Source organism: Halichoeres trimaculatus, unplaced genomic scaffold (assembly GCF_033239565.1).
Source record: "Halichoeres trimaculatus isolate MK-OKI-2021-1 unplaced genomic scaffold, fHalTri1.1 fHalTri1_scaffold_1, whole genome shotgun sequence".
In the NCBI taxonomy this organism is placed as follows: domain Eukaryota; kingdom Metazoa; phylum Chordata; class Actinopteri; order Labriformes; family Labridae; genus Halichoeres; species Halichoeres trimaculatus.
In genome coordinates, this window is record NW_027437179.1 from 28,125,842 (window position 1) to 28,138,703 (window position 12,862).

The 12,862-nt window shown below is 39.4% G+C and overlaps 1 protein-coding gene across 3 annotated transcripts in view; it reads right to left on the reverse strand.

Annotated features, from left to right (window-relative positions):
* The window catches only part of cacna2d2a (calcium channel, voltage-dependent, alpha 2/delta subunit 2a), a 182,922-nt gene that overhangs the window by 124,473 nt on the left and 45,587 nt on the right, over nucleotides 1-12,862 (reverse strand). For all 3 annotated transcript variants that reach the window (XM_074669995.1, XM_074669987.1, XM_074669978.1), the window contains exon 3: nucleotides 9,694-9,810. In XM_074669995.1, the coding sequence (XP_074526096.1) occupies nucleotides 9,694-9,810 (117 nt within the window). The remainder of the gene's footprint in view (nucleotides 1-9,693; nucleotides 9,811-12,862) is intronic.

Here is a 12,862-nt window from a genome sequence, read left to right on the forward strand (position 1 = left end):
ATGCATTTTCTGCATTGGAAAAATGCACATTTGCTAAAAAACTTAACTAAAACAATGCTGAAACTGCCCAGTTCATGAAATCTGACAAAAAAAATATATCATAAACACAATTATATTGCTACATTTTTGTGGCTTCTGTTTAAAGGGTTAATAAGCCTATCAATTTAAATATTCAAATTTTAGCCAGAAGCACATTTTTACATGTGCTTTCTTTCTTTTGAATGTGCAGCCTAACCTGGGAGTGCAAGTTTTACCCAAAACCACCATCTCGCCCCAAATTTACCTCCCCTGTCCCCAGTCTGACACCTCTGTACAGACTCTTTGCTCTGTTTATCTTTTTTCTCTTCTCATTTTGTGTGTGAGTATGATAGCTGGTGAGAGCTAGCGTTGAGGGTGATAGTTCCCGGACACCGGGGCTAACTGTTCAGCCTCCCTGAGGTGTTGGAAGCCTGGCTTGACAAAACACAAGTGAAGGAAGGTGCCCACTTGATAACCCTGAGGATGTGTTGGCTGCTCGCTGTCCTTGTAGTTCAACATTTAGGGGCCAAGTGGAATAGTAGCTAGTATTAACATTGTCACTATCAGGAGGCTGCATGAACAGAGCCTGGGTGTGTTGGATGTGGTGATGCTGTTTGGGTTGCAGCAGCATGTGAAAAGGCTATGTAACTTATTTTTAGGACACTAAGCGCTTATTCCTTGCATTCAGGCACAAGTGTGTTTTGTTTATTTCAAATATTTACATATTCAGTGGTTGTTTAAATACTGTTGTGCAAAGATATTGGAAGTGTTTACAGTACACCTTTGCTGCTGTTTATAAAGCAATTGAAAAGGAGAGGAAGGGACAAACAGACAGAACTATATGATTGTTCCAAGGGAGACGATAGCAAAGCAGACAAATGCCTACATGCTGCGACTTTTTCACAGCCTGTTTCAACAATAACAGAGCTCCTGGATACATATACATATCAGACGTGAACATGCCAGGTGTGACAACACTACCCGTCAGCCTCTCTTCTTGTCTAAAGATACTTCCTGCATGTCTGCTGCTGTCATGTTGCAAACAAACCTCAGAGTGAATCATATCTATTTATATGGGTCAGTCTTTTTTGTCTGCTAACTGTGAAGTCAACGGGATCTCTGCATGAATACTGGTTCAACTCGAAGGCATCAGAGCTGACAATGTGTCTTCCTTCATAGTGTATCTACTCTTGTCGGGGATGTTTCCTCAGCTTCTCATGCTTTTCGGTATTTTTTTGTGGCTGTAAGTTTACTTGGCATCGTCTCTTCACCTTTTCTATGTTTGGATCCTGTAACCATCTAAAAACCAGCCCAAGCAGGGAGCTGGATGTGTATCCATCGAGCAGTGAGTAACCCAGAGGCAGCCATCCCTCAGCCTGTAAGTGGTATTGGGATAGTATTGAGATCTGTGTAATTGGATTAGACTAACCTTAGTCCCTCTTCTTTTCCTCCAGTCCCCTCTGTGAAATCATAACTTAAGAGCTTTGACAATGGTAGTTTTGCAGTGCGGCAGCTGATGGGAATGTAACATGATCTCTGTCTGTAGCTGCTGGCCTCCCCGAGGCTTGAAAATCCCAGCAGCGGCCTGACTGACAGCTCCACTCTGCCTGGCTTTGACTGACAGCGTACAGAATGTCGAGCGGGCTCCGACGGTTCTGAGGGGCCCCAGTGATCTCTGGCCTTGGTGGCGATCATATGGAGCATCACAAAGAGGAGCATGGGAGGAGATGAGGGCTCAGATCAGTCCGGGAGGCCTATCACATCTGTTCGGCTCTCTACACATGACAGTTTACATGGAGGGCTGTGTTCTCGCTCACCGCTCTGGGTTAAAAGGCCTGTCAGACAGGCGCTCTTGTAGCTTCGCTCAGGTGTGAGCCTGTTGCTGTGATAACACGTACACAGAGGAGGACAATATAAAAGTACAAAGGAGCTCATGAAGACTGGAGCCTGTGATGTGCACAAAGACACAGAGAAGTGCAGCTTTCTGCTCTGCACAACCTCGGAAATAACTCCTGTTTTTCCGATACACTGCTGCTGTCAGCCGAAAAGGAGATGATAGCTACTTATATCTACAAACAATTTTCTGAATCATGTGAATAAAACAGATTTGGACAAGAATCTAGTTTGTGAATGTTTCAGAGGAAGTTCAGCTTCAACAGGTTGATTCTCAGCAGAGTGCTAAACTTTAAATCCATTGTGCAGATTTGCAAATATCTACGAAGACACATATTTCAGGGTCAGGAAGGAAAACATAGTCACGTTCACTGTCAGAAAATCTAAAAAAAAAAATCAAAATTGTGGATCAGAATACATAATTTTATTAAAGTTTCCTTGAATAAAAAAATATTGTATTTAAAGAGGGAGTATTATTCTTTCCTTTCAATATAAGGTAACAATGCTGAATCAGTGAATTTGAACAGGTTTTTTCTAAACTTAGCACAAGATCTCCAAGCCAACAGGCATCCAGAGGGCTGGCCAATCAGAGGGAAGAGGACTGGTGGAGCAGGGAGCCTTAAAGAGACAGCAGCCAAAACAAAATGTTTCAGGCAAAGGCTGAAATAAGAGTTTTTCAAAACACTGAAGTGAGAATAATACAGAATGTTCATCATTGAAAGTCACTACATGTACAAGAGAGATGGTACGAACCTTAATAAAAAATAATAATACCCCCTCTTTAAACGTTTTCTTATTTCCAATGCATAGTTCGCACTTGATTCCTGCTGACAGAATTAAATGTTCAGCAGACCTCCTGTGAACAGACTGACAGACCACTTAATTTAAAAGAGCAAACAACTTGAATAAGATGATTGCAGATTTACCAATTGAGCACACTTCAAAAAAATAATCACTTCTTTACAGTAATCAGCTTCAATTGAAGTGACCTATAAAATAAATGTTACCTAAAAGTCCATCAGAAGACCTTAGTTTCAGGTGATCAAAACACTTTTGTTTCTCAACTCAAAAACTGAAGAATGGAGTTAAGGACCTTGAATAACAGCAACCATTCACACAAAGTAAACTTTGAGAGTATACAAATTTAAACCTGACTACCTGTGAAGTAAGATAATCTGCCTTCAAATAAAAAAAATATGATCCAAGTGTCAGCTGAAGATCACAGGGCGGCTGAAATAAACATCTTCTCTGAAAACATCAGAGGAAGCTTTCCTGAACTGTTTTTCAACCTGTCACTGAAAGAGGAAGAAAAAAAAACAAAGAAGTTTATAAAGAGTCCAACGGCAAGACGCAAGCTTTTCAGCCTACCAGGGTTTGTTACATTTTAATTTTGGCAGCAAGCGTAGAATCAGATCATTGTTTGAGAAGATGGTGGAAGCCAGAGGGGGGAAAAAAGAGAGCAGGCAGAGATGTGGAGTGAAGGAGATTAAGACGAGGGAAGGAGAAGAATAAACACTGAAGAGACAAAAAAAAAAGTTCAGTTTTTTTCTGCTTCTATTTTTAGGGTAGGGAGAGCATTAACGGCACCTTACTTTTTTATATTGTTTAGATATTTAGATGTTTATATTGGTAGAAAAGTGGTGCAAAGTGTTATTTTACACAAACCTTAATGCGGAAACAAATTATACAAAAAGCTGTTTTTCTTCTTCTAACTGTTGAATGCTAAACTAAACAAGCAAAGCATTCAAATGATTAAAATATGCTGTTAATTTGGGAATTAGGGCTAAAGCATCCAAATCCCCAGCACTGACAAATGCCTCCTCCTCACATTATATCAGTAACTGAGTATTTAGAGTCAATGTGCATTTTCTCATTAGTAATATAAACATGAATTACAAAGAATTACCTCCAGCATTATTTAAATGGGTTGCAGAAGAATCATTCCTTCTTGCATACACACTCATTTCTACTTCTGTAAATGTGTGGCAGGGAATATTTGGGACTAAATAACCATTACAGGGGGCGGAAACAGGCTGGAATATAAAACGGCGTTAAGACTGCGCAGAGCAGAGTTTTGAGACCTCCTTATCAGCAGACTGCATTAAGACATGCCTTTCACTTTCCTGCCTGTATGAATAATAAGTCCATATAAATTTCTGCGCCCACAGTCGCCAATTTTTAGTTTTAGGTGGAGAAAAATAAATCATAACCTGCTTAAATGAAACACATTAACTTGTTGCATACTTTCTGTTAGGGTTTGTATTCTCTAATGACATAATGAATATTTCTTTGCACTGTTCGTTTCCTTTTGCATTTTCATCATCCAATTCTTTTTTTCCTCTTCGGTCTGCTTTCGTCTTGGATTTTTTTCCCCTTTTTTTTACCCAAACTCTTTTTTCTCCTCCCTTCCCCTGTCCTGTACTGCTCCCGGTCTCTTTCCCTCCCGCTTGCTGCTCATTTTTAAATCTATGAATTTCTGAACATCATTTTCTTGATTTTTCCACGCCCCAGGGAGACATTCTCATTCCAGCCCTTCTCTTTTTTCACCTCATTTCCTCCCTCCTGAGTGAATCTGCCAGACAGGATGTGAGGTGACAGTGTGTCCCTGTGGAGGTTAGGGTGGGGAGGCTGTGGTGTGTACGTGTGTCGGTGTGTGGGTGTGTTGCAAGAGGCTGGGGTCAGTGCCATTCCAAATCCAATCCTGAACATGACCACAGGAGACGTACGGTAACGTCTCCCTCCCTTTAACAATCTATGCTGAAGAATTAAACCTGCCTTTGAGAGCCTTTTGCTGCAAAGCATGACTGTTCGTCATCCCGCAAGACCTCATGCTCCAAAAGATACACGACTTTGCCCTTTTTATAAGGATTCAACTGTGTCAAAAATGTCAATGCTTTCACTTTGAGTGAACATATCTGGACAGAAACAGAGGGGAGGAAAGAAGCCAGTCCCCAAGTCACACTCAGCCTTGGCTGAGGTGATGAAAATGTGGTTAAATTCTGCTTTCCACTTATTAAAATTTTGCTTTCCCCTTATCCAATATGTGCTGATGAAAAAAATAATGCACCAGGGTGTATAGAAATAAAAGAGTATTTAAGAATAAAATATGTTTGATGTATAAACAATCCCTAAATATGCAATAGCTCTTCCATTGTGTTGTTGCACTAGACACATGACTTGTAATATATACTTGGAGTGTAGAGAAAGAGAGAAGTAGCAAGAGAGATCATTCAGTTTAATGAGAGTTTAATGAGAGGAGACAGGATATTTTATGGTTTAAATAAAGAAAGAAAAGGCTAAAGTGGCCAAAAAATATACTTCATCCCAAGTTCATGGTGTAAAACACTGGCAGCGCATCCTCAGCTGCAAACTCACGGTCTGCAGCTGCAGTCTGGCGAGTTTGTGCTCCTACATTCAGCCACTGACATCAGGAATGTTACAAGGTTGAAAACAGACAGTGCCCCCTGCTGTTTTGAATGAAATCACAATTAATTTTTCATCTCTGAAATAACTGTTTCAGAAAAGTAGGGTCAGATTTGTAATGGTGAAACTTCTACACACACAAGAAAATCTTTGGAACAATGGCACTTTTGCATTCGTTAAACACGTGCAAATAAAACTTCAACTACAATTCTTACAAAGACGGGAAATGAAGCAGCTTTTATGTGGTATCCAGAGCTTTATCTTAAGCCACAGGTTGTAAAACCTTGGCATGGTGTCAGCTAAAATGGTTTGTCATTGTGCATCGACTTCTGTTCAGTTTTTCTACTTAATGTAAAAAGAGCCAAAATTTCAGCTCATGATTTTATAGGTGCTGATTTTACATCACTGCCCCAATTTGTTGACAAAACTACAGTTTGGATGTTTTTGAATATGCCTACAACCATGGTTAAAATAGTTTCGAATTTGTCATTATAGTTTAGTTTTAGTTAGTTTTGACATTTTTTTTCATTACAGTTTAGTTTTAATTAGTTATAGAGCAGGCATTCTAGTTTTTATTTAGTTTTGATTTTTGCAACAAGGCTTAGTTTTAGTTTAGTTTTAGTTTAGTTTCAGTTTAGTTTTAGTTTTTGTCATATCTTATTTGCCAGGTGCAGGATTCAAAAAGGTCAGAGGAGATATTTTGTAATACTGTTTATTCGTCGCTATGATGGTGTATGGCACTGACAACTGCCGAAAACTGTCTTAAAATTGTTTGGTAAAATGTGTCGGATTAATTTAAATTCTAAAGGCTATTAATATTGTCAGAAACTATAACTAAGGAAATTTTGTCAATAATTTTAATTAGTTTGAGTTAGTTTATGAACACAAGATACAGTTTTAGTTTACTTATCGTTTTTGTTTTCTTTTCTAGTTTTTATTAGTTTGAGTTAACTGCAATGTATTTTAAATTTCAGTTTTTGTTTTTAGTTTCATTTAAGTTAACATTATAACCTTGCCTACAACATCATTCTTATAAAGGCTCTGAAAGTATTATGTATGTAGTATGATTATTGTGTTTGATCTGTTAGGCTAAGCTTCACTCATTAAAGCTGATCACAAAATGCTTCTGTAGCATCAACTTCTGGTTTGCTTAGTTATTCAGCAGTTTATATGGACTTAATAGTTTTACAGAAATGAGTAGTTCACAGCCAGAAATGACAAGAATCACCAGCATTTCTTTCTCTTTACTTCCCTGTGAATGTTACGGTTGTAAATCTTACTTTAGTATTCCAGTAGTAAGGGTGACTCAACTGAGGGTGGCGGTAATGCACCTGAAACGGATTGCAATGCGTCAAAAACAGAAAAAGAGTGCTGTGCATTTTCAGAAACAGTAAGTAATTCTAAGACATACTGACAATTTTCAGAAGTCAGAAGGACATTCAAGTATTTTTTGACATGTTGTAGATTTAGCTCTTTGTTATATACTGTATACTACATTTTGTCCAAATCAATATGAACTGCTCCTATAGTAGGCAGTTTTCTAAAACAGACCATGTTTGGTCAGTAAGGGTCTCTGTACAATGGGAATCACAGTACAGCAGCACCCACGGTGTCCCCATAGGGGTGGGGTTTCATTATACTTGAAATAGATGGATACTAGGATTTTCTGACTCGATACTAAAATAGAAAAAAATATACATATTTTGCAACACACTGTTGAACTATTTTTTTTTTTGAGAAGCCCCTAATACACAAATCCAAATACAGGAAGTTGTGAAAGCAAACTGCAACCTCAACAGTCTGAACAGTGATTACAAAGCAGCAATGTGAGAGTGGAAACTTTGTGTGTGCAGCTGTATGTATCAGGATCAAGAATCTGATTAAAAAGTAAGTCACACCACCAACAAAGGACTCATTTAGTAACTAATTTAGTTTTAAAAAGCAATAAATAAAAATTCTAATTAGCTAATTTGGGAATTACATGCTGTGAAAAATGTGAAGACTTGAACGTGACTTACTGTTGTTCTATTTGACGCCGGGGGACTCAGACAGTTTGATTTAAAGCCCAAATTTCCAGGATTAGCACAAATGCTCCTTCACTTTATCTCTGGCTTTTAAGAATTAAAAATTGATTGTGTATACTTTTCTCATTTCCCTCTCTGTCACTCGTCTCCCCTGTCGCCGTACTCCCCCCGTCTCTTCTTCTTGGAGGGGTTATAGGTTCCCCACTGTGAGAGCAAAACAAATTTCTAACTAATCACAGGACTGTCTGAGCATAACTGTGGGAATAATTATATCCCCAAATGCAGGACATTGAAACGATAACCTCTGAAATAACACTTCTTCTCATGCATTGGCCAAAAACTAGCTTTCAGAATATACGCCGAAAATATGAAACAGAAAGAAAACCCCTGAAAAGTAGTGCCAGGCAGAAGAATGATGAAGATGATTATCTCGTTTTTCTTGTGAGTGACAAAATATAATCAGCTTAACTTTTTAACTATAAAGAGGAATTACACTGCTTTCTACAAGAGTTCAATCAGCAGGAATGAAGTTGAGCTCCTTTCAACACCCCACAGAGTGACCACATGGAAGGGAGTTCATCACTCTGTGGTGTATAAAAGTAAAGAAAGGATGGACTGAGAAGTTTAAAGTGTGCAGCAGAGATTATTTCAAAGACTGTGGAAAACCAGCAGAAACATGGATTATTCTGCTCGTAGTTAAATGCATTTGTGAGTAAGCAGCACGACAAAACTTCCACTCCAAATCCACTGAACACATGATGAAGCAAGAATCAAAAGAGGATCACATTACATTTTGGAATCCAGATCAGACGACACAACTAGCCTGAATATCATTGTTTCAACAAACAGCTAATGTAATGGCATTAATTGATTTTCTTTGGTCTGAGAATCTGATACTTTTGCTGCTGTGACGTTGTTTTCCCTGTTTCACAGTCCAGGTTAAGTTCACCTTGCGCAAAACAGTGAGAGGAGAAATGTAAATGCAAATGTTTACAAATGACATGTAAATTAGATGAATAACATAGGGCTATTTAGTCTGTTAAATTTAAAGAAACAAGGTATAGACCTGATTTATGAGAGAGGTCACTCTTAATCAATTTGCTGTGATCTGGCTCTATATGAATAAACATTAACTCGACTTCCAGAAGATGCCTCTGATGGGGAGGCAGACGGCCCCCCAATAGAAGGGGAAACACTGATATAAATGACCTGCAGGTGCCAAGTATTGATACTGAAAAAGTATGGTGCTGTTTCTGCATCATGACTTTATGACTTTTCATGGTAGCACTAGTGAAGTAGTGTACAACAGAAGTCAGCAGGACATGTGCAGATGTGTAGTATCCTAAAAAAACTTGAAGGTCGCACTTAAATTTGTTTGGTGGACTTTTCTGACTCTAATGCCTCTCCCCATTGTATCGACAAGAATATTGTATTTGACATTACTTCACACAACTTAGACCAGTGATCATATGTTAGAAGTTTTACTGAAATAGATCAAGCCGTAACTAACATTAACTAAAAACATGTTTAAAGTTTTAAGACAGAATGTTAACAAGTTATAACTGAAGCTATAACTGACATTCATTAAGTTGAAAGTAATTTGTGCCTATCAGGTATGAAAATCTTTTGTAATGTACTTTTGTTACAGAGAGTTCAGTTGTCGCACTCCTGCTGTACCAAATAGTGTCACAGGGTGGCGTCAACTTTCTGTTTTGGTGCATTACATGGATAAGTTGTTACCACCAGAGATAGTCAGGTTCTGACTGAGTAAAGACTCATCGTTTAAGAGTTGGTGTGTGTGGAGACTGTGGATTGTGTGGTCAAAGTCAAGTTCTGTAGAATAAACAGGAAATCTACCCTGATGCTAACCTGCTATCTTGGGAAGAATGCTAACTGCTAACTCTCACCAACCACATATATGCATAAGAGTGGCAGCACATACAACATACTGGTCCATGTGGCCTCAGAGAAAGTCTGTGCTCTCTAACTGCCCTTCGAGTTTAAATTATTTATGGTCTTTCTTAAAGAAGCATATGTCCAGTATAATTCATTCCTCAGACCTGTCAAAGCTGCTCCTGGATAACCAGGCCATAAAAAGAGGATTCTCCTTTTATATCTTTTTTTAAAGATGAAGAGGATATAGTATGTCAAGTCTGACAAGGGAGTTTGTTCCTTTTAGCTTTTGGTTCAGTTCTTGTAATAAACCCAGTGCATGTGTCAGTATGAACAGAAACTTGATTGTACTCAAATGTCAGGTGATCAAACAGGTATGAGGGCATCTGTGCACTTCTGTACGTGAACAGATGTTATTATATATGAAGAATCATTGTCTTACCTCCAGGGCTTTCCTCTTACTGTTGAGCAGCTTGGAAATGTCACGTGCCACTCTCTCCACCAGGTCCTTGGGGTTGTTCCTCTTGATTTCGAACTGGCTCTTCTTCTCATTATAGATCTGCAGATGGAACAGAAGGAACCACAGGTCAGGTTAGCGGAAACATTAGTTTAATTAAGAAGCTCACAGAGGAGCTGTTTGCTCATTCTCAAGGTGGCACACGAGATGGTAAACATTTATTGAAGAGCAAGCAGTACGCAGCCTGCCATTATACCCATAAGCCTCAGCAGTAGCTGTAGCAGCATTAAACACAGAACAGAGCCCTAATGGCAAAGCACTTAGCTAGCCAGCTGCAGTCTGGCAGGCAGGATCAAATTAAATCTACACAAACTCCAGCAGATCCTCACTGCGGGGTGAACACCTTGTATCCCCACAATGTTAACTCCTCTGGAACTAAAAAAGCAGCCTTATTTACAGCTTGGCGACAACTTAATTTGGGGCTTAATCCAATCCTGAAGTTACTGAGGGCCATGCTAAACCAACCAGACCAGGCAATTTTTGCAACCTGTGAAGGATCACAATACGCTGGGTGAAGTGCAAGTAGGAATTACAGCGTTTTCACTCAATATGTAAAGCACTCTCGAGAAGCATTACCAGAGTAACACCAGGTAAAACCAATTAAACAGACACAAGCTTTGCAAATCACAAGAAACAAGTGAAACCAATGAGTTGGTTGCTGGAAGGATCTTGGTTGTTTAAAGAGGAAGGGCATCCAGTGGCAGAACGACAGATGCTGGGACCGCTGACAGAGGAAGATGCGAGGTAGATTAGTGTGCTCCCCATGGAAGAATGGTGAAGGCTGACTCAGCGGCCTGCGCTCCATATAGGATCTGTAGTCTACAACAGAGCACCACCCGAGGGATTACCACTTATCCTGCTGCCCTAAGACACTGCGAGACCCACTTTCACCATAAAACCATTTGCACAGTTCTTCTGGAGAAAACCGAGGAAAAGCCTGTTGTTGGTGAATATTTTGAAGCAATTAGGCTCTTTTGAAATCATAAACGTTAGGCTAAAAGATTGCATTAACTCAGTTCATGTGTGTCTCCTTAATTAGCCTTTAGCTGGATTCACAGTACTAACACTTTTTCACTGTCAGTGACTGGAGTACTTACTCGTACCTCATATTCAGCCTTTCATACATGATATTATGTGCTTCACAGGGAGTTACAAATATCAGAAAGACATTAAATCATGGATAGAAAAAGTAAATGTCAATCTTTGAGTCTGAGTAAAAAAAAAAGGGGGGGGGGTCAAAGCATGAGTAGCTCAGGAAAACAAAGCGGGACACAATAGCTTATCTGTGTCACATACAGGTGTTACAGAAACACTGAAACTCCAAATTAATACCAGAGATGTGTTTACCATAATTTATATTGCCTGCAATGTTACTTTCACATCTGTGTCAGACAAGGAGATTTACAGCTTGCTGTAGAAACCGTTATTTATATCAGATTTTCCACAACAAACATCAAACATAAAGTGAATGAGCAACTTTGGGTTAAAATTTAAGATTGTATAGCTTAATTTGTATTGTATTGTCTTTATAAGGTCTTCAGTTCTTTGATACCAACTGCAGAATGTACTTTGTATCGTCCAGTGACTGAGTTCAATTTTCAGAATTAATCCGATGACTCAGGATTTTAAAGAGGTGCACATCACCCAACAAGAGCTCATACAAATAAAAAAGAAAACAAGCATCTGACAATGACATCTAATGACCTGTGCTTGTGTGTACAATAGGTCTGACAAAAAAAATCAAACAAGCAAACGGGTAATTAACTCCTGAAAATGAGCCAAAGCAGCCAACCAGGACCCCTGCTAATTGTAAGCGGTCAGCTCTGTTTGCAACAAGCAGGTTATTGTTTACATTCATCACATGATATAGGGTCGTCAGTTAGCTTAACTGGTATACTGCGGCTCTAGCCTTCAGGGCCTGTCTGAGATGTTAGAGACTGAATTTGTGATACTAACACTTACCATAAAATCAAACATGACTCAGCAAATACATGAACCTTCTTCAGAGTTAAAATACAAAATCTTTTATATTCTTTCCAAACTAAGAGAAATGTGTCTGTAGCATTGATATGTTGATGTGCAGCAATTAGAAAGGAAAACACAGGCGTCCATATGATCCGTCTCCATCGAGCGGAGGCTGGGCAGCCAGCCAGAGGCACTTTCCTTCCATTGGCCAACAAAGCAGGCAAACCTGGCCCCTGAAGCTCGGACCCTGCCAGCTGAGCACTCTGACGAGATTGCCTGGTGTCTTATTTTGGCCGCCCTTTGAGAGATCAGGGATCCTGCTTAGTTTCAAACAACACTTTAAACTACTTCTCAAAGTGAAACCTGAAGGTGAAATCTGCACTCGCCATCAGGATATGACCGCATAAAAAAATGTTTTCAAATGAGTTCTGATGAATAAAACAGGTGGTTCATTCTTTTTGTTTTGATTCTTTAATTTTGTGCTTCAGCTACTCATCCTGAAAAAGTCATTAGTCTGCAATTTAACAGTCCATGAAGGCACACACACACCCACACACACCCACACACACACCCACACACACACACCCACACACACACACACACACACACACACACACACACACACACACACACACACACACACACACACACACACACACACACACACACAAAAGAATAAGTCATTATCCCTCAGGTCTGAATAAGGCATTTTTCAGACCTGAGACCCATAACCACGCAAATATTTACATATTTACACACATGACTTTACACACACATTAGCACATATACAAAACACACACACACACACACACACACACACACACACACACACACACACACACACACACACACACTGACACGCACCATTTCAGGGGGCTTTTTGTCAAGGTGGAAGAAGCCATTAATGGAATCTTATTAAACCATAAAACAAGAGCGAAGTTTTCTTCGCTCCATTGACGGTCCACAAACCCCTGACTCTTTTAAGCAATGCATTTTTCAAGTCGATTTAAAAAACCATGTCAAATTTGTTTTTAAATCAATATTCATTCCCTTAATGTGTGCTAGTGCTCTCTGCGCCTGCCTCTCCCTGGAAGATTCATGGCAGTCACCAGGACATTACAAGCTGAGT